The following is a 21484-nucleotide window of genomic DNA, read 5'->3' as shown; positions in this document are numbered from 1 at the left end:
CAATCTCCATGCCCTTAGGACCTTCCAATAACTTACCTTACAACCCAATTACGTGCGGAATGATTGGCGCGTATCTTTTGTAGATGGGCCTTTACCGTCGGGAAACCTATCTTTGAAGTATTCACCAATGACTTTATTTGTGGCGTGTGGATTATGGCTAGTAATATGCTCGGAACCACATGTGAGATACTTTACGTAGGTTGTAATACAAAATGTCGAGAACTTAAAAGCTTCAGCCCTCGGCCACCACTTGCACTCCGGATGTACACGTAAAGCAATACGCGGTGCGCGAATTAATCACCTTCTTGAGTGTGAAATCTTTTTTCACGCAAGCAAGTTTCAACATAGTTGCTAGTTGTTCCTTGTTCTTGAATGACATTCCTTTATAAAAGCTGTTTCATCATCTTGAACATGTTGCACTGTGAAGATTGTGTAGAACACGGTGCACTGCTCGCAACTTCCGGTGTAAAAATCGGCTCACCTTTAACTTTCATTATACGGAATATCCATATCCACCCCGTCCAATTTATTATTTAACACATCTTGTTGGTCTTGACCTAAATTATGGTTCTCTACGGGCTTCCAACCACGTATACCCTTAAATGGGCCTAGCTACATCATTCAAATAAGTACGCAAACGATCTGATCGGTTATCTTAAAAGGCAAGACCCTACGGATTTTTCAAAAGAGCTATGCATGTAAGTGATGCCAAGATCTTTCGGTTCTGAGGTTAATTCACGATAGGTGATGATTAAGTTCACAAAATCATCAAACACAACATCTCTTTGGACACTCATCGCTATCATCTCTAACATGTGACTACCCTTCCATCGCCAAATATATCGATTTTTCTTCTCGATCCATTCACCATGGCAATCAACACCTATTGTTATTGAGTCCCCCATTAATGCTACCTGAATATATTTTGTTTTTTTAAAAAAAGGTCATGACAGTATAGTAACAAAATACAATAACGTAATGACTTGTTGGAACAGATGAATCAGGTGTTGCAACAAGTGGATTACCTGTTGCAACAAGTACTATCCTTGTTGCACCAGCTAACTAATCTGTTGGAGTCAGCTTCAGTTTTTTGAGTTCTGTTTAATCCAAAGACAGTTGAAGATGTCCAACAGATTAGTGAGTTGTTGCAACAATTATATTACTTGTTGCAACAGGTAATACACTTGTTCCAGCAACTAAATAATCTGTTGGAGTCAGCTACAGTTTTTTGGGTCCAGTTTTTGGGTTCTGTTGGACTGAAGCTGAATCCAACGGATCAGTGAGTTGTTGCAACAAGTAAGATTACAAATATGAAGGGCAAAATTTAAAGACCACAAATATGAGGAGCAAAATTTAAAGACCACCCCAAAAGAAGGGCAATTCGCAAGTACAAATTAAAAAAAAAATAAAAAATTAAGGTGGGGCCCACTCTTCTATAATAGTAGAGATAAAAAAAATTATCGTGGGATCCACATGAAGAATTAGGAAATCCACCTCCTTATTCATGTAAAAAAAAAAAAAAAAAGTTGGGGATCCACATGTGTGCTGTGAGTCCTACCAAAACTTTCTTCTCATTTTTTAGGCTTATTGTCACTTATGCCCTTATTTTATGTTGTTGTTTAATTTTTGTACCTCAAAAAAAATTTGTGGGGTATAAATTTATATTTCTGCACCATAATATCTCATAAGTTATGTTCCGCACAATTAAAAACTTATGGCCACTGGGCATAAAATTTAGGAAAAATAACAGCCTATGTCTATTTGGAAAAAATATTACCTAAAATGACTCATATTTTTAATATTACCCAAAATAACCCTTTTATACATTATTATACACTTTTATATAAGATCGACACATTATTTATAGTAAGTGTAAAATGTTATATATCGTGTGTATAAACACTATTGTAAAAAAAGCTGGCTATACAGATGTAAATTAAAAATATAACTACGTGGATATAATATTTTATGCTGGATTGTATATTATTAAAATTATTCCTAAAATTAATTGCTAAAGGCAAAAATTAAATACCAGCCCATTTGAAGGACAATATGTGCAATTTCTTCCATTTTTTTAGTTTTTAATTTGTAATAGACAAATTCCCTTGTTTAAAACTAAACTATAATAAAAGCATGAGTTGAAGGGGATCGTCAACCAAGGGCAACCAAGGGCAATTTGGTCAAAGCATTTGTCATTGAATATTACATTAGTTAAAAGTAGAATCTTACTGTAGCTTAGTATTAAATATATTCGTACTTTCTCTATTTTGCCCCTGCTCATAAAAATTGCATCACAACAGATGATGTCATTTCAAGTGACAGGTATTAATTATGATTTTGACCACATGTCACTTCTACACTCCTTTTACTTTTCACTATTTTATCATGCTCACATAATTCCACTTAATAGACAAATAACATTTGTGTATATATATTAATGTTCATCTATATATATGCATCGACAGTGCAAATTTAGGTATATTTATTAACAATATAAAATATATATATATACTATCATTACCAATACATAAATCTTTACAATTATACACAACTATATACACATACATACACTATATAATCCAAAGTGTTGGGTCCGTGCGCAGCACGGGCATACGCCATCTAGTTAATTAATAAAGAGAGAGTTCATCAACTTTTTTTAAGGGAATATGTTATATGCCACTAGGCATATAACAGGGAGAAGTTTAAGGTGGACTAGTCCTTAACTTACTAATCTTAATGAGGTAACTATTCTCCATCAATTAGCAAGCGTGCAAAAAACAAGAACATAAAAGAACGAGACATTCTATGATCATCACAAAGTTTATAACATATACTATGTTGATATTACATATGATAATACTTAAATAATGAAAAAATATACAAACCAAGAAAAGAGTTGAGTTATCATCCTCAAACTTCCTTTTATAAAAGCTTGAAGAAGCTATGGAAAGTTGTATATATTATTGAACATAGAGAACGTAATTAAATAGAGTTTATCGTGATGTAATAAGAAGACTCCTAATTAAACACAATGGTGGGTTCAACAGAGGCCATAAGGGCGTTTTGAATGAGTTAGTCCTGACGGAACCAAGGTAAAAAAGCAGTATTGGGAGATAGGCTTGTGCCAATGGTCATAGTGCGACTTGAGGCCCGAGTGGTCCCATCGAGATGGCCAAAGAGGTTGTAGCCATACATAAGCATGGAAATTGAGTTTTCCAAGTGACGAAGTTGTGACCACCGCTGAGTTTGATGAGTAATTGGGAAGCAGGACTGAACTGAATAATGATGTTGGTACCGATTGTATTGTCAGCATTGACAACTCTGAAATTGTTGTTGTTACCGTTGGTACCCATCGAGTGTTTTGGAGAAGAATCTTTTGTAGATCTTTCTCGTTAGAGTTGTGTTGGCTGTGATACCATATACACCACTTGAAGAATCCTCCAAGCAAAAGGACCAGGACTAAAACTACATTTGCTAACCAAGTGTAACAGAATTAATCTTTAGATATACTTTAGGATTGCTGAAAATATAAAAGTAGAATGGATAAACACTACAGAATAATAGAGAATAAAATTGTGCATGTAATGATAAACTCACCTCTTTACACCACAATTAATTATTCCATATCTTTTTCTTTTATACTATTATTTTTATTTCTGTTTAGCATGAATTTTTCAGGCATCACTATCAGATTTTGTGGAGGAGAACATTATGATAGTAACCACTGCCAACAACTTGTAAATGACTTAACTGTGAAACCCTAAAAGAAGAAGGAACAGAATACTAACTCTAAATCAAATAACATCTTGAATCCACTGGTTTCATATTTTACTTACTACGAAGTGCTATCCTTTTACCCTTTCGAGGGAGGACACATTGTCAGGAATAAAAGGAGAAAACATTATTGACCAAAAATGTTGACAAGTAGGATTTAGTGGCAATCAAATCGATACCAATCTCATTTCCATATGCATCTCTTTAGATGTATGTATGCTCCATAGACAACAAGTTTGTTGTCTACTTCATAAAAACTGGAATAGATGCATATTACTCTTGTCAACTCTTGTCCAATGATAGAAATGAGAGAGTAAACAATCGGAAAGTTACCTACACGAAGGTAGGTGTCCACTGACCACCTCTTCTGAATCTTTGCTGAATACAAAGCGGTAGAAATGTACCACTATAAACTCTTGCCAGCTCCAGTCTCATTTTAGAATTAGGCTCTTCCAACCAGCTATCTTGAAGATGAGACTGATATAGACTTGGCAAAGTCATTTTTACATTTCCAAGAAGAGAAACCAGAACCCCTCCCTCTCCAGACAGAAAATCATGTTCTTATTGTAGAAATCACTAGTAATTCGTGGTTCAGGGAGAAAACCAGTGAGCTCTTGGAAAAATGGGAGTGTTCTTCTGGAGAAAGTAGAACTTGGTTCTCCATGCAGTTTCATTCTGAATAGTTACAAATGCCCAACTTAGAGAGATAAAAATTGCAATAGTTCACAACCACAAGTTTTGAATCTAAGATCTGCAATTGGGCTGAGCCATCCCTTACAGAAATTCCAATTGTCATCATAACCCCGAAGAATAAATTGCCAAAATCTCCCTATTTTATGACTTTCAATTATAGAGAAGGGAAAGGACAAACCGAATTAAATGATCTGAGAATCATCCATCCATATCTCACCAGTAATCCTCACATGAACATAATCCATCTCTAAAATGATGGAACCTACTTGAATCTCGCACGGTGATCTCCCTTCCAACAAGTTTCGAGATAACTTTAATTGCAGCATGACAATCTACGCAAGCTCGCAAGTTTTTCATAACGATAATGGGTGATCCTTCTGGAGTACTAATCAATGCAAAGGCGATGGCCAACCTCTCACTGTGATATTTGAGTGATTCTATTTTCATTTCTTCATCCACATTTTGAAGGGTACAACTTGTATCAGGCTTGTATCCTTCCTTGTCCATTAGCTCAACCAATGAGTCAATTTTTCTTCTAATCTGCTCAGTTTGTGGATGGGTTCTATCATTTGCAGTGAATATATGAACTCTGTGGTCAATTTCAACCCAGCTATACGCAGTGACCTTTTTAACTCCCCGTTCCCTCATAGCCTTCTTGATTTTTGCCGCATTTTCCCACTTGCCTGCTTCTGCATATATGTTAGACATGTTGACATAGGCAGCAGCATCTCTGAGAGCATTCATCTTGAAAAGTTGGTCAGCAGCCTTTTTGGCAAGATCTTGATTCTTATGAATTCTGCATGAGTTTAAAACTGAGGACCACATGATCTCATCCGGCTCGAATGGCATTTCAAAAATCATATTCTCTGCTTCATTAAATCGTCCACTTCTACATAACACATCAATCATTTTTGCATAATGTTCTCTCCTTGCATCAAGATTATATACTTGAGTCATGGAATTGAAATACCATAGTGCCTTTTCAACAAGCCCACGGTGACTGCAGGCAGTTAGGACACTGAGAAAACTAACAGAATCGGGATAGAGACCTGATTCAATCATATCCCTGAAGGAGCTAAATGTGGCCTCAGCATCACCATTCTGAGCATATGCCGAGATCAGTGCATTCCAACATACTATATTCCTATCAGGCATCTCTTTGAAAACTTCAATTGCATCTTTCATGGACCCGCATTTTGCATACATGTCTACAAGAACACTGCCAGAAAAAACACTAGACATCAATCCCAGTCTGATCACAGATGAGTGTAATTGTTTCCCAAGAGAAATTGAAGCCAAATTAGCTGAAGCTTTTAAAGTGCTAGCAAAAGTTGCCTGGTCACCGTGAACATTTTCTCTATTCATCTCCTTGAACATCTTGAGTGCCTCCTCATGAAAACCCTTCTGAACATATATTGAGATTATGGCTGTCCATGGGACAGAACTTCTGTATGCCAGATTTGCAAATATTCTGTTGGCCTCCTCAAATTTGTCACACTTTGCATACATGTCAACAAGGGCATTTCCTACTTGAACTTCTGAATCAGCTGTTGTCACCACTGCCTGTGCATGGATTTGCCTTCCCGTTGCTAAATTTACTTCTGTCGCAGCTACACTCAACATCGTGGCAAAAGGAAAATTCTTTCTGTCAAATGATGTACACTGTAGCCTTTTGAAGAGATCAAATGATTTCTCATACTGCCCATTCCATGCATAACCTGTGATAATTATGTTATACGAAACACCATCTAACTCGGGCATCTCATCAAAGAGATTCTTCGCGAAATCAATACAGTCATGCTTAGAGTAGAAATCAAGCAATGCATTAGCAACAAATATGTCCCAGACATAGCTGGCCTTGATGGCAAGTCCGTGAATTTGTTGGCCAAAAATAACATTGTCTGATCCAACACTCAGACCTAGAACTGCAGCAAAAGTAAAATCTGAAGGCTGAAAACCCATCCTCTGCATTTGCATAAAAACCTTTAATGCTTCTTCACGAAAACCATATTTTGTGTACCCTGTTATCATAACATTGAAGCTTACTGAATCTTTAGTTGGCATTTCACTGAAGAGTTGAGACGCTATATCGAGGCAGCAAATTTTGCAGTACGAATCTACCAGACTGTTGAAAACAATAAGACTTGCACTAAATCCAAATCTAATGATATGGGCATGAATCTGAACTAATTCTTTTAAAGTCGTCGTATCATCAAAACCTGATAAGAGAGTTGCAAAGGTGATATGATCTGGCTTAACCCCCGACCTACACATCTTCATGTAAAGATTAAACGCTTCATCGGGCTGATTATTCTGAGAGTAACCACCAATCATTGTAGTCCATGAAACTTCATTACGAGAGATCATGCTATCGAATAAATCCCTAGCAAGAGGAAGATTGCGTGACTTCACATAACCCGAAACCATCATATTCACAGAACAAGTGTTTTTGCTAGGCATTTTATCAAACAGTTGACGTGCTTTTGCTATTTGATTCGCTCTTACCAAATCTTTCAGTTGGAAGTTAAAGCGAGATATTTCCGGGTCAAAACCTGTTTTAACCATGCGGGTATCTACTGCAACATCAGCAATAAGGTCACTGCATTTAATAAATCACCATTTTATTAAAATATTTATAAAACAGATGCCATGAATGAATAAAAAATAGTAGTAATAACAACAAAGAAAAAAACCTGATGAGGCTACAGTAGAATCTCTTGGGAATCATCCTAACTCTTAAATATCCCATTGTAACTGAAAAGATTAAATTTTTAGAATTTTCTTAATTGGAACTAACCATCATTGGTAGCAGACTTGCACTGATGCTTTCAGCCAATTAACAAACGTTGAAAAATTAAAAAGATTAAGTGGCGCTTAAACAGTAAAGGCCATTAGTCACTGTGAAAATGAAAATGGGCAGAGAACTCAAAGAAATATTCAAAGTAACCGTTGTAAAAGTATGATAAATTATCTGTTAGTATAAGGTAAATAGTATCATAATAATATATAAGTTAAACTCTTTTAAAAAAAATATATAATTGTAAATTTCAATCTTTTTTCTTTATATCAGTAGTAAAATGGCAATTGCGTTGCTCCAAATGTAGGAATGGGGTTTATTGAATTTTATTCACTGTAATATTAAAGTTACAAAATAATTTGATCATATTTATAACTGATTTTACTATTAAACATTAAAGCCATAAAACTATTCTTTTTACATTAAAGTAATAAACTTTAACGGACAAAACGTTACCTGTAATAATATTAAGGGGTGTTCTTTTCGTAAGAATAAATTTATTGAATTGAATATTAAAATATTGTAAATCTATATGAATATTACATGATTAAGACGGTTTGTTTTCTGAACATCTAAATGTTTATAATTTATAACTGTTAAAAGTTACCCCTAATAAATGCAAAATTTTAAATAAATAATTTAGATATTATATTTACAACATATTAGGATGCAAGGTGGTGTAATTAGGGACGGTGGTTGATGGTAACAAATGTTGTTGGTTACTGTAGTGGTTATAGTTGTAGTGGTGGAAGTGGTTAGCAGTAATGGTGATTGCTAGTAGTGATTGTGCATGTGAAGGTGAAGGTGAAGGTGGTGGTGGTAGTGGTTGGCAACAACAATAACAATGATAGATAGTAGTTGATAGTTGTGATTGGGCACGATTGTGATGATTGGCATGTTGATGGTCAGTAGAGGTGGTTGGCAAAAATAGTTGTACAATAATGGATGGTTAAGAATTATTCAAGTATTGTTTACATTTTTAACCTGATCTTTTTTAATAGGAATTACATAATACTTTTTTTGTTTCAATTTATATGGCTTGATCAAAGTAACAACGATAACATACTCAGTGTAATCTCACAGGTGGTAGATTTAAGCTCGAATTAACTAATTTGATGTGAACTCAAAGATAAACCTTCAATTTTTTTTTTCATATATACATATATAGAAACTTCATAAAAAGTACTATAAGTCACAATAGTTAATGATTTAAATTAAAGTATTTGAAAAAATCATAATCAAAGAAAATATTCTTTAGCTCTCAAAATATAACCTAAGAGTCTAAGACACATACATTAAAACGGTGGGAGTAATAAATTTGCAAAATATATTCATTTACGACTAAAAAATTATGTTACTAGTATTTTTTACCCTACTTCACGTCCATAGTTAAACAAGTAAAAATTCTATATTGGTACAAGTAGAGATAACATTTATTTTTTACATGTCCAATTGTCCATTAAACCTTTAGAAATCCAAACATTGATAAAAAGTTGGGAGGGTGTGTTTCTCAATTAAATCAATTTCAGTGTTCAGTGTGAGGAAAATTTTATAAAAGAGGAGGAATATTAATTGACTTAACCAACAGAAAATAAATATAAATTTTATAAAAGGGGAGGAATATTAATTCTTTTTTTTTTTTGCCCCTCAAATTCTTTGGTCTTCAATTTTTGTTATTCGCTTGAAAAAGTGGCTGAAAATACCTTTACTCTCTTAAAGCAGGAGGTTTAGTGTTAACTCATTCAGTGAATGTTCTTTCATTCACCACACGGATGAATTCTACTCTGTATTTTCCAGCGGAAAGTCATTTGTCTAAAGAGAATAGACGTATAGCAGCTCTCTCTCAAAAAAAAAATGAAAGCAAGCAAGAATGAGGTTCTGGGTTTGAATCCCCACTCAGTAAAAATAAAATAAAAAATCACAAGGCAAGGTTTCGCGAAAATTATGCTTTAAGCAAACGCCTTGCGAAATTTTGCAAGGCAGCTTTTTTTTTTTTTTTACTCTGCTGAAATTCTACAAAAGCCCGAAGAGCCCTAATTTTTATGAAATTCTACCTTGCGAAATTAGTTTTTATTTTGACTGAGCCGGGTTCAAACACAGAATCTTAGAATATTTTGGGCGAAAGGCAAAAATTAAAGATCAGCAATTTGAGTGCAAAAATTAAAGACCACCCCGAATAAGACAATCGTGCAAATTGCCCATTATTAATTGACCTAACCAACAGAAAATAATATCAACTTTTAACACTATCGACCCTTAGGGCCTGTTTGGAAAGCCACCCAGGTAATTGGAATTGGGTGTGATTACACAATTTGACTTGTTTGTTTGACCAAGTAATTACACAGTTAGGTGGGAATTGGGTGTAATTGAGAGGGTGTAATTACATTCTCCAATTCTCAAGGGAGGGTTGAGAATTGGGTGTAATTACACCCTGTAATTACAGGATTATTTTTTAGTTTGTTTCTTTTTTGTTTTATTTTTTAATTTCTATTGTTTTAATTTCTTTTTATTTTTTATATATTCTTTATTCTATTATTTTAATTTCTTTTTTATTTTTACTTTTTAATTATTTTTTTTTTTTTAAATGTATTTTTCATTTCCTTTCTTCTCATTCCAACTTTTACTTTTTGTGGTTCCATGTAATTGCTCGTATTTTTTAATTTTATTTTGTTCATTTAACATAACCGTGTTATTATTCTAATTTTTGAAACTACGCCTCTTAATATTGGAAAGAATGAGTCATTAACAAACTTGCATATAACGATTGATGTTATTAAAGTAGAATTTCGTTGTGAATGAGGTTATAGATTTATATTTTCCCTTTCTTTTGAATTATTTACTTAAGTTACGTTGGAACTTACTTATGTAATGTTGGAATTTAACATAAGAGTATTATGTTAAACTTGTTCTTTTGGATTTTGAATTGAGGTCATATTTTCAATTTAAATTAATACTATTGACTTGTCATTTCACTTAGAGTTGATGATTTTTTTGTGTCAAACATTTGAATAATGCTATGGCATTATATTTATAATTTTTTTTTTGTCAAACATCCAATCCATGACGTTCTCATAAAAAATGTCTTCCTTTAAATTTTATAATTAATTAAAATTAAATATTATTAATTTGAAATATATATATATATATATATATCAATTTTTTTTACAATATTAGTTACAAATATATGATTATTACTTAATATATTTTCAAGAAACAATGTGTTATTAAATAATTTAATATTATTTATAAAGGCAAACATTTTTTAAATTTTAGTTTTAAATTTTTTTATAATTAAATTTTATTATTAAATTAAACTAACTGTGTAATTACACTTGTGCAACCAAATAATATGCTTATAATTACACTGTAATTATGCTATGACAAAAAAAAGGTCGTTGTAGTGTAATTACTAGTAATATTACTAGACTGCCTAGTAATTACACCAATTCCATGTTACACCTCTCGTTTTCGTCGCAAGAAAGTCCTTGGCCTACGGGTGGTTTATACCCTTAGTATGGAGATCCGTACCCGAGTTTTGAGTTATTAAGTGCCTTACCTCACGTGTACCAAATTATAAGTATACGTTCTTTGCAATACGGTAGGATTAGAAGCTAAACGAATCAAATTGACGGGAGTTGGAGCGACTCAGGGAACAAGCAGGAAACCAGTCCCCTTTGACGGACCGTCGACGTGTCGACGGGCGTCACTCCACGCCGTCCACACACCACCGTCTCTAATTCTCCAGGTGGCTGATTGACGTTGCAAGTCGACGGCCAACGACGTGTCTATGGGCCGTCGACCCGCGCGTCAAACCGCACCACTGGAACCCTTTTATTCCACTTCTATATAAATGCCCCTCACGTTTTAATTCTCATTTTATCATCCTCCAAACCAAGAGAAAACCCTAATATATTTAACCTCAACATTTTCCATCAAATTGGAGGAGTTTTAGTAAGATCCAAACTCGTAAAACCCGAGCTAGTGAAGAAGGTTGAAAGTTGTTGGAACTTGGAAGTTTGATTAAATTCTTGGTGGAACTTGGTATGTATATGATTCTTACCCTTGTGTTTAAGTTAATTATCAAGAGTTTTAGTGATTTTAGGTAAAGGGCATAGTTATGAAAGTAGTAAGTTGAATAAGGGTCAAGTTGAGACAAGAGGTTGTTTTGGGAGAGGATTTGGAGTAGAATTGATTATATTTTGATACGTAGGAATTGATATTTTTATTGTTGACGTTGTTGTTGATGGTTGGGTTGAATTGGAATTGAAGGATTATTAAGTTTACGAAGGAGATGCGGTCCGAAATTCATTAAGTTCCTTTCGTACTTGAATAGGATAATAAGTGTTGTAAAGGGGCTAATTATGGCCTATGTTATCTTGATTGTAGATTTACTAGTTCGAGAAGTAGAAGTTTGACGATTAGATACGCTTCAAGGTATGTTAAGGCTATCCTTTCTTTCATTTTGGCATGATCTTATGATATGAGCGAACAAACGAGTAAACGAGCTTCTATATTACTCTACTCTTAGAGGCATTAGGAGTACTTTAGTCTTTGATATTCCTATACCCCTTTTTATGATTGTTCCTTCTGTTCTTGGGTCTTGAGATTTCATAAATTGATGATGTTAACTCGAAAAATGTCTATCGGAGGTAGTACGACCTTATGTCACTCTGAGAGTTCTAGTTACTCATTATACTCATGCATTGCATTTATTATACATATGCATATTGACCCTTGACCAGAAGGCGTTATATACGCGTATATTATATGTATGGGGTATGGGGTTTGGGGAAAGGAATAGGCGTTATATACGCATTACCACCTGATCAGCTGGTGCACAGTGATGATGATGATGATGATATATGGATCGGGCCATACGTTCCTCGGCACTAATATATGATATATGGATCGGGTCGTACGTTCCTCGGTACTAACATATGATATATGGATTGGGATGTACGTTCCACAACACTAACAGTTATATTATGACCTATGCATATCATACGCCCTCAGAGGCACTATCAGTTATACAGAGTTATGCAGATACTCCCAGATGTTTATCTACAGATGCATACAGATATTGAGATTAGCTTTTATGTTTTAGATGTCTTTCATGACCTTATATTCTTGTTGTTCTTATGCCTTACATACTCAATACATTATCCGTACTGACTCCCTTATTCCTCGGTAGTCGATGCGCTCCACTTGATCCGGAGCTGCAGTCTATTTTTGGTATGCCATTTTGAGATGTATATGCATATATGGGTATGGCAGGGCCTCGTCCCGTCCTTTCTACAATTTTCTATTCCATTAGAGGTCTGTAGACAGTTGTATATAGTTGGCACGTGATGTAGCCTTGTCGGCTCTCACTCTTTTGTTGTATAGCATATGTGGAAGCCTAGTCGGCTTGCATTGTTATTTTCAGTATATATAAAAATATACAACGATGGTTGATGGTTTTTGATGCATATCTCATGGTGTTGTTATTGTATAAGTCAATATAATTCTTTTTAAGTCATATATGGGCCACCCTATCCTTCAGTGAGTTCCAGGTACAAGTATAGGGGTGCTTGGTTATTAGAGATCAGGCACTCGTCACGACTCATCGGTTTGGGTCGTGACATTCCAATTACGAGGCTTTCCAAACACGCCCTTATTCCAACTCAAATTACCTTTGTTTTATTCCTTTTCCATAATTCGTGTCACAAAATTCTTACAACCTGTCAAATTAGGAAATCAACAAGAATTAACCCCTCGAGAACCCTTTCCGCTTGAACTTCATAGCTGCGAAGAAGAAAGCAACGAACCATGTCGGACCCCTACGAGAGAGTGAAAGGAGGTCGTTTGATGTTCAAAGGCGGCTCAGTAGCCACCCTCAGCAAATCAATCGACAAAAAGAAAAACAAGAAAAAAAAGAACAAATCCTCCTCCTCTAACGACGTCGTTTCCGATGAGCCTTTAACCGGTGACGCCGCCCTTGCTGCTACCGAACAACAACCACAACAACCCGATGCTTCCGAGGATGTTTATACTATTGACGCTGCTAAGCGCAGGAAATACGATGATTTGTTCCCTGTTGAAGCCAAGAAATTCGGGTATGACCCGAATGCTAAAGCTAAGTCCGTTGAAGATGCCCTTGATGACCGGGTTAAGAAGAAAGCTGACCGTTATTGTAAATGAATCCCTAGCTTTTTAGGTACTGTTCTGTTTAATCCTTGTAATTTCACTATTTCAGGTTCAAATTACTAGAGTTTTTGCTCCGGCTTTATTGCCTGTATCAATGGAATTGTGTACTGGAGAGTAGTTAATCTTTGATTACGGATACTTTTGAGTGTTGTTGCGCTTACTGATTTGCTAATTCGAACCTTAATGGTTGTCTGCGTAATTCTCCTTTATCAATGAGTTATAATTTACTTTGACACAATATTTAGTCAGTTTGCTAATTTTTAATCTCTTGTTAAGGAGAATTGCTAACTAAACAGAGATTTAATTTTAGGTAGGGGTGAGTGTTTTGAGATTACTATTAATGACACTAATTTGCTTTATATTTATTATCAGATCTGATAATGCCCTTTTGAAAGCGTGATTGAGCGAGAGTAATACTATGATGGGTGACCCCCGGAAGTCCTCGTGTTGCATCCTTCCTTATCCTTATCAAATAAACTGTTTGTAGGAATTTTAGTAAGCAATACAATTATTGAATCAAGCATTCTGTAGAGCTGAGTTCTCCCTCAATTACCTGCATTAACTAATTTTGTTAACTTTCTGGATAGGCTGTGGTCTACCTTTCCGTGGTTTATTACATGCATCCTGTTTTTTTGATCCCTAGTTAGAAGTTAAGAACTACTCCCTCCATTCCATATTAAGTGACCATTTAGGCTTTTTATTTTGTTTTAAAATAAGTGACTACTTAGGATTTCAAGAATATTTTGAGCAGATTCTTCCAAAATTGCCCTTGTTTAAATAATCAAGATTCATTAATTACTACTCAATACCCAATGTTAACTTAAAATATAGTTAGGGGTAAGTTGGTAAAAACACTCCTAATTTTCTAGGAGTGAACAATTTCTTAAGGGACGTGCATGAGCTAAAAGAGACACTTATTATGGAATGGAGGGAGTAACATCTGATGTTCCTAAATTGAAGTTATTAAGTAACAACAAATTTGATACTACATTAGCTTTTCTGCATACTGCAAATATTACAGCGACTTCATCTTTAATAAAATATTTTCTTACCAAATAGACAGAATGTGAGACTAATAAAACTTTTTTTTTTTTTTTTGAAACTGGTAAATTGTATTCCTCAGCATTTAGGATATGCTGGAGACCACCAAAAAGAGTTAAACTAAGGACAAAAAGAGTAAAAGAAATACTTACATTGATCTTAATAAATCTACAAACTGATCCATATCTTCTAATCCGATTTCTTTACACCAAAAGTAGAAAGATACTATACAATTCCATTTGACTTTCTGAATGGAATTGGATCTATCTTCAAAACACCTTTCATTCCTTTCTTTCCAAATAGTCCACCAAATACAATGAGGGATCATCCTCCACCATTTTTTCTGGCTCTTGCTGCCTCCTCTTCTCATCCAAGAACTTAGTAAATCTGCAGTATGATCAGGCATAGTCCAGTGAGTCTCTGTCAGGTTGAAGAACAAAGACCAAAGTTGTGCTGTGAATTTGCAGTGAAGAAAAAGATGGTTGTTGGTATATTTGTTTCATTGCAAAGATAACATCTGGAAAACATTTAGATTAAATCCAATGCTTTCACTTGTAACTTTTGGCCTCAGTTCCCTCTTCATACATCTTCTGCTCCTAGAAATCTTTCTCTTATTGCCGTCAACTAACTGTAAACTTGTCTCATGGTCAATCTGTCTCTTGGGGATTCAGGTGAACATGCAACTCCTATCTCAAGTATGTCAACCAAGCATTCCATCCGTTCATTCTTGATACTGGCCCAGTGTTTATATCCATTGGTTGCTTTCTTCATCATCTCACCATGTAAAGCTGTTTTGTCTAGGATCTCCATAACTCTATCTGGTAATGCTGTTTTGAGAAAGTGGTTTATGCATACTACTTGGGGGGGAAAATGACAGAGTAATTCCAATAGGATTTGTTAGCTTTCTTGGAACAAAGTGTCTGTGGACTGTGGGTCTTCTTCCCGTGAATATCTCCAATATTAGAATCCCAAAACTGTACATATCTCCTAAAATGGAGACCTTACCACCCATGCCATATTCTGCAACAAGCAAGTTCAGCTTATAATTAGACCACTATCTTTAAAAGAAAACATATGGTGTATTCGCAGTTTTTGTTTTGTTTTACTTTGAAACTTTACTTGGAGCTGCATAGCCAATGGTTCCCATAACTCCAAGTGAGCTAAACTGATGTAGATTCAGAAGTTTATTACTGAATCCAGGAATGGGCCTCACCAAACCGAAATCACCCAGATGAGCTGTGAGATCTTCATCAAGAATAATATTCTGTGGTTTTATATCACAGGGAATCATGGGTGTTTGGCACTGATGTTGAATATAGTGAAGCGCAGAAGCCACATCTATTATGATATTCATTCTCTGAAGTATGGTCAAGCTTCTCTTCCGTGTCTCCTTTTCTGGATGTAGCCATTCATCCAAGTTCCCTTTTGGCATGAACTGAAAGACTAAAGCTTTAAACTCATTTCCCTTGAAATCAGAACTTGAGCATGCGCTGATGACCTTGACAAGGTTTCGGCGCCTAATGTTTCTCAGCGCTTGGCATTCTGCTATGAAGCTTTTTGAAGCACCTGGATACTGGAGATTGAGTACCTTGACAGCAACGACCATTCCATCAGAGGTAAAAGTTCCCTTGTAAACCGTTCCAAAACTTCCAGAGCCAATAAGATATTCAGAAGAAAATCCATAAGTTTCAATGCGGGGCTCTTCATAAGAAATATTGGGGTAGAAACATGCAGATTCAGACCTATCTTCTGGTTCTGGTTGATCTTTCAAATTTCTTTTCCAACAAAGGAAAACTACTAACAAGGCCAGGATTGAAAATGAAGCAGCAAAAACAATTAGGTACATGCTTCTTCTGTGTCTTTTGAGTTTCTTGATAAACACAAGGTCGTAAATGCAGCTTTTGAATCCCACCACAGAGCTTTGGGTTCCCGAGAAATACTTCAGCACTGGCATTTGAAAATATTCCGGTGACAGGAACCTCACCCTCTAGATTGTTAAAAGGTAAGTAGAGTAAGGAAGTAAGATTTGCAATGAAGTGAGGATTGGCCCTGAAAGGTTGTTTAGGGGAAGATCCAAGGACTGGAGATTCGTGTAAATCTTCTAAATAGTGAATGGTCCCTTGGAGGGAGTTTCCCTTCATATAGATTTCCCCCAAGGTCAAGCATTTTCCCAGAGTTTGTGGAATCATACCCGAAAAATTGTTGTAAGAAAAATCAAGAAAAGTAAGATGACTGCAGTTACCAATATACACCGGCAACGGACCAGTTGAAGAGGTTATAATATGCATAAATTTTTGTCAGGGATGAGAGAGCAATAAGTTGTTGTGGTATAGTTCCAGTCAGTTTGTTATCAGCAGTGTCCAATCTTAGCAGTTGGTTACAGTTTCCCAAGGTTGAAGGTATGTTACCCTCTAACCTGTTAAGTCCCAAAAGAAGGTACCCGAGTTTAGTGAGGTTTCCTATTGAAGAAGGGATGACCCCTGTCAAGAGATTGTTAACCAAGTTGAGACTTCCCAAGTTTGTAAGTCTTCCAATAGAATCGGGAATGCTACCTGTAAGATTGTTGTTACCCATGTCAAGTAGATTCAAATTCACCAGGTTTGAGATCTCTCTGGGTATGCTTCCACCAATTCTGTTTCCGAAGAAGAGTAGGCGTTGTAACTGACTAGAAAGGTTGGCTATTGAATGGGGTAATGTACCTCCGTGCTGGTTGTCCCCAAAATGGAGCATTTGTAAGCTGCTGCAATTGGTAAGAGAATTTACAAAGTCAAGGTCATCCTGCTTAGGGGTGTCAATGGTTTTCAAAAAACCGATTTAACCGACCGAACCGTACGGTACCAAACCATTTTTTAGGTTTTTTTAATAAAACCGACGGTTTTTATATAAATTTATAACCGTACCGAATAATTAGGTTGGTTTTTAATTTTAGAAAAATGAACCGAAAAAAATCCGAACCGTACCGAATATGTTTATATGTGTAAAATATATTCTATATATTAAATTTAAATATAATAAAATATTAAAAAAATTCGCCTTGAGCTCGGGATGATGAAAATGACTACAAGTCGGCAACATAATTAACACCTAAAGTTCCTACGTTGAAACCTATTATACTACTTCTAATTAAATTAGTTCTACCATTTCGAGTAGTAACTAGCTTGTAAGTTACAAGGTATTCGAACGATCTTGGGTAGAAAGCTACAAAATATTAGATATCTTTCTTATCAGATGATTTTAAATTTATCTTATTAGATATTTAATCTTAGTAAACTCTGTTGTTGAGTCCCATCTTGATTGATTTTTTTCTCCTGGTGCGATCTAAATTATAATTTTTGTCTTTACTTAACATTGCTTTACCCTTTCATAAAATAGTAAGATCAATCTTTATTCTTGTCTTCTTTTATGTTTTCTTGATTCATCACGCTTTAAATAGTAAAAATGTCTAGAAATTTTTTGCCAAAGCAATATAAAAGTATGCATGATATTGTGTCTTTAACTTTTACTAGTGATTATAACATGTTCTTTTTCTAAAAAATAAAAAATAAAACTGAAAATTAACCGAACCGTACCGATACCGAAGAGAAACCGAGATGATGGGACGGTTTCGAAAAGTCTAATTTTGGTTCTACAAAATCAAATAACCGAAAAATTGGCATGGTATAAATTTTATAAAATAACCGCCCGAACCGTACCTTTGACACCCATTCCTGCTCATCGTATCCAAGATGGTTACTCCAAACATTGAGCCACAACAAATTTTGCAAGTTACTAAAACCCTTGGGTATATTTCCAGTGAAATTGGTTACAGGAAAATCAAGCTGTAGCAATTTTGAAGCATTGGCCAAAGAGGATGGTATGGAGCCAATGAATTGACAGTTCGCCAAGTAAAGTCTTTGGAGATTAGGCAAGTAATGGCCAAAATGGGGTCTGAGATTACCAGAGAAGTTGTTAAAGGAAAGTGATATTAATTCCAGGGATGACAAATCGTATAACGAAGGAGGGAACTCTCCGGATAAGCTATTTACCGACAATCCAAGCAGTCTCAACTTGGTCGATCAAGCTAGAGAAGCTGGTACTTCTCCCTCTGGATTGTTGTACGATAAATATAACTCTTGTAAAGATGTAAGATTTCCAATAGAACCTGGAAAGACTCCTGTCAGATTGTTATTTCTGAGATACAATCTCACTAACTTCGTTAATGATCCAACTCCGTATGGAATCTGACCCACAAGATTGTTGTGGTCCAGGACAAGACTCTCGAGGTTAACACAATGTGATAGATTAACTGGAATTTCCCCTCTTAGATAGTTAAAACTTAAATTCAGGTTTTGAAGCCTTCACAGCCTGCTGAGTTGTTGAGGTATTTCATTGTGCAAGGAATTTTCTGCAAGGTCAAGAGAATTGAGCAAAGAAAGATTTCCGAGATGACCTGAGATCGTACCTGCCAGCGTCAGCCCTTTTAGATTCAAACTGATGACTCTTTCCTGTCTCAGGCCACATTTTACTCCAGTCCACTGACAGAAATCAACAGATTCGTTCCAAGAGGCGAAAACTCCTGATGGGTCCTCAGTTATTTGGGACTTGAATCCAAGTAAGGCAAGTTTTTCAGTTTCATTGCGAAGTAAAGTAGCTGCTGCAGCATTTTGGGGGAAAAAATGAGAATTAAGAACACAAGAAACACATCATGGATAGCCAGTATGGAAATTAAAACTTGTTGGTAAAACTTCCATTGGAAAATGTCAAGGAGCAAGAGATGATAGCTCTCAGAAATGTTGTTTTTGGTATTGGAGCACCACTACGTGGTATAAGACCTATGAAACAAGTTACCAATGGCATATCAACAAAAATATTTTTTGTTAACATTTTTCATCAATTTTGATTCTGACTTTGGTGCTTGATCCTCCTAATGTTTTCTTTAATATATGCATTAAAAATTGTGCAGCTTTTGAAATGGAATTGAAGAAGTCACGACCTTCTGGTGCACGCAAGGTAAGGGGAGAGTTGACTAATTTCTTTCTTAATCAAGAGTTGGGTTGACTAATAATAGAACTGCTTTATGTAAGTTAATTCCAGTCTTTTCTCTGTAAGTTAACTTATTCAGAATAGGGATATGCTGGAATTGCTATGTTTCTCGTTCTGAATAAAATACGCTTGCTTGTCTTTTTCTCTTTCAAACTCAAATACAGCATATGTACTTGTATCAATTTTAAGCTGCAAGTTGCGACTTAGTCACTACTATAGTGCCTTTATACGCAATTGCAATGTCTGCATAAGAACAACGGTAACAATGACATCAAGTTGTTTCACGTAAGTTGGAACCTGTAGAAAGCTAAGTATGGCTGAAGGTGGATTAACTGTACTTCTGTGGTACGTGGCCATACAAAAGTGCAGTAAGAATGTAAATGCATAAATCCAGCCAGTTTTTTTTTAATAACTTTGGAACAACGTCAGAAAAGCACATATGAAATACAAGATGCTCATTGACTAAGACATTGCTGAGAAAAACATAATTTTTTCTGACCTTAGATCCATGGACTAAGCAGAATATTTGATGGAAGTACGGGGAATCATTTCCCTGTCATATATTTAATCCTGCCCTTATTCAGACTAGATGTAATCCTAGTTATATTCCGATATTTCCTTGAAGATTAGGCACTTGTACTCCTAAAGTTAAGCCGCAAGTAGTGACATTGACTAGCCTCTTTCTTTCCCTGGAGTTCTTGAGTTGACTTTGAAATTCCATGATGTCGGGAAATTATATACTCTGTTTCATTTTCTATTTTTCTGGTTTGGTAAGAGAAAAGATTGTCTTACGAAGGATGTAATAAAACTTGTAGTCGAGATAACCCGTATTTCCATTACGAGTAATTATCACTGAACAGGGGGTTCCTAATTCATTTTTTTTACTTTTGCATGTTAATTGTTAAGTGGAAGCTCATATCTCTATTTGTATTTCTGAATCCTAGGATTTAGGTGATGACGAATGGACTGATGCCTCTGCATACTCGCGCTCATGTTCTCTCTCTATTCTTAACATCAAATGCTAAAAGATGTAAATATCTAGTTACTAGTATTAGAACAATATATCATATCTCGCACCAACATCCGAAACTACGTTCTCATAAGCAACGGATGCGCGCATCTAGTGCCAAACCAACTTAGATATAATGTTAATGGAAATTAGTGGTAATAATCATTTAATTATCTGTTTGATATTAAATTTAATTATCATCACAATATTTCACCTATCATTTTGTTTCTTTACGCTATATTATTTCCGTGACCAAAAAGTAATTGAATTATAAAAGGGAATGAATCATGTGGTTAGGTTTGAATCACACAAAAAACACCATAACCTCATAGTTTTTATATTTATCTTTATAATTCAAAAAATAATTTTATTCAAGTCAAATAAAATAAATTATTGTCCAAAATCTAATTCAAAAGTTAATGACACTTATTTACACTTGCTACTAAATATTGCAGTAAATGTCACGTGTTTATTAGCTCGCCACTTAGACTCTTGAATATCATTTAATGCTACTCTCCTTGCGATACACCATTAAGAAATAATTAATATTCTTATAGCATACTTAATAACCGAAGTTTAACATCTGAATGCAACACTCAGAAATTTAGATGCCCTCAAATATGTATAAGCATTTAGAAAAACACATTACCTGCTCGTGTATTTAGTTTTCAAGGACAATCTAATGTAATTAGCACTTGCAAAATTCACAATTTTCAAACATAACTCTATGATTTTCCTTCAACCTCATGCACTTGAGAATCATTTTTCTGTGATAAGAGATGCAGTTGAAATGGTTGACATTTGTATTTTATAAAAAATGAATCATCTCAATACTCCAAAAATGAAGATAGGATATGTTTCATGAGTTTTTTAAAAAATATATTTTAATTCAATTCGTATACTTATCACTTTATGAGGATATAGATTCAAATTCAAGATTGCTTTATCAACTTATTCACTCT

General features: G+C 35.0%; 2 protein-coding genes and 1 pseudogene across 3 annotated transcripts; 1 reads left to right on the top strand and 2 right to left on the bottom strand.

Annotated features, from left to right (window-relative positions):
* Positions 1-3777: 3777 nt before the first annotated feature.
* Positions 3778-7454, bottom strand: LOC132056383 (putative pentatricopeptide repeat-containing protein At2g01510). Of its 2 annotated transcripts, none has more exons than XM_059448544.1 (2): positions 7161-7454; positions 3778-7066 (listed from the first exon to the last, which is right to left on the bottom strand). In XM_059448544.1, exons 1-2 carry the CDS (start codon positions 7214-7216, stop codon positions 4681-4683), a joined length of 2442 nt encoding a protein of 813 aa, XP_059304527.1. In that variant the 5' UTR covers positions 7217-7454; the 3' UTR covers positions 3778-4680. The 2 variants fall into 2 exon arrangements, with proteins under 2 accessions (XP_059304527.1, XP_059304528.1); XM_059448545.1 differs by having other exon boundaries at positions 7265-7454.
* Positions 7455-12944: 5490 nt separating this feature from the next.
* On the top strand, positions 12945-13588 carry LOC132058280 (uncharacterized). Its single transcript, XM_059450830.1, has one exon. It carries the CDS (start codon positions 13073-13075, stop codon positions 13442-13444), a length of 372 nt encoding a protein of 123 aa, XP_059306813.1. The 5' UTR covers positions 12945-13072; the 3' UTR covers positions 13445-13588.
* Positions 13589-14925: 1337 nt separating this feature from the next.
* Positions 14926-19984, bottom strand: LOC132056382 (putative receptor-like protein kinase At3g47110; annotated as a pseudogene).
* Positions 19985-21484: the final 1500 nt, after the last annotated feature.

The sequence above is a fragment of the Lycium ferocissimum genome, chromosome 5, assembly GCF_029784015.1.
Source record: "Lycium ferocissimum isolate CSIRO_LF1 chromosome 5, AGI_CSIRO_Lferr_CH_V1, whole genome shotgun sequence".
NCBI lineage: Eukaryota > Viridiplantae > Streptophyta > Magnoliopsida > Solanales > Solanaceae > Lycium > Lycium ferocissimum.
The sequence above is the reverse complement of the archived record's forward strand: the minus strand, read 5'-3'. Positions and strand labels throughout refer to the sequence as shown.

Excerpts from the sequence above, each read along its gene's own strand:
- LOC132056383 (XM_059448544.1), bottom strand. The coding sequence starts at position 7,216 with ATGGGATATTTAAGAGTTAGGATGATTCCCAAGAGATTCTACTGTAGC. Across the intron at positions 7,067-7,160 it reads TTCTACTGTAGCCTCATCAG|TGACCTTATTGCTGATGTTG; the intron begins GTTTTTTTCTTT and ends TATTAAATGCAG.
- LOC132058280 (XM_059450830.1), top strand. The coding sequence starts at position 13,073 with ATGTCGGACCCCTACGAGAGAGTGAAAGGAGGTCGTTTGATGTTCAAA.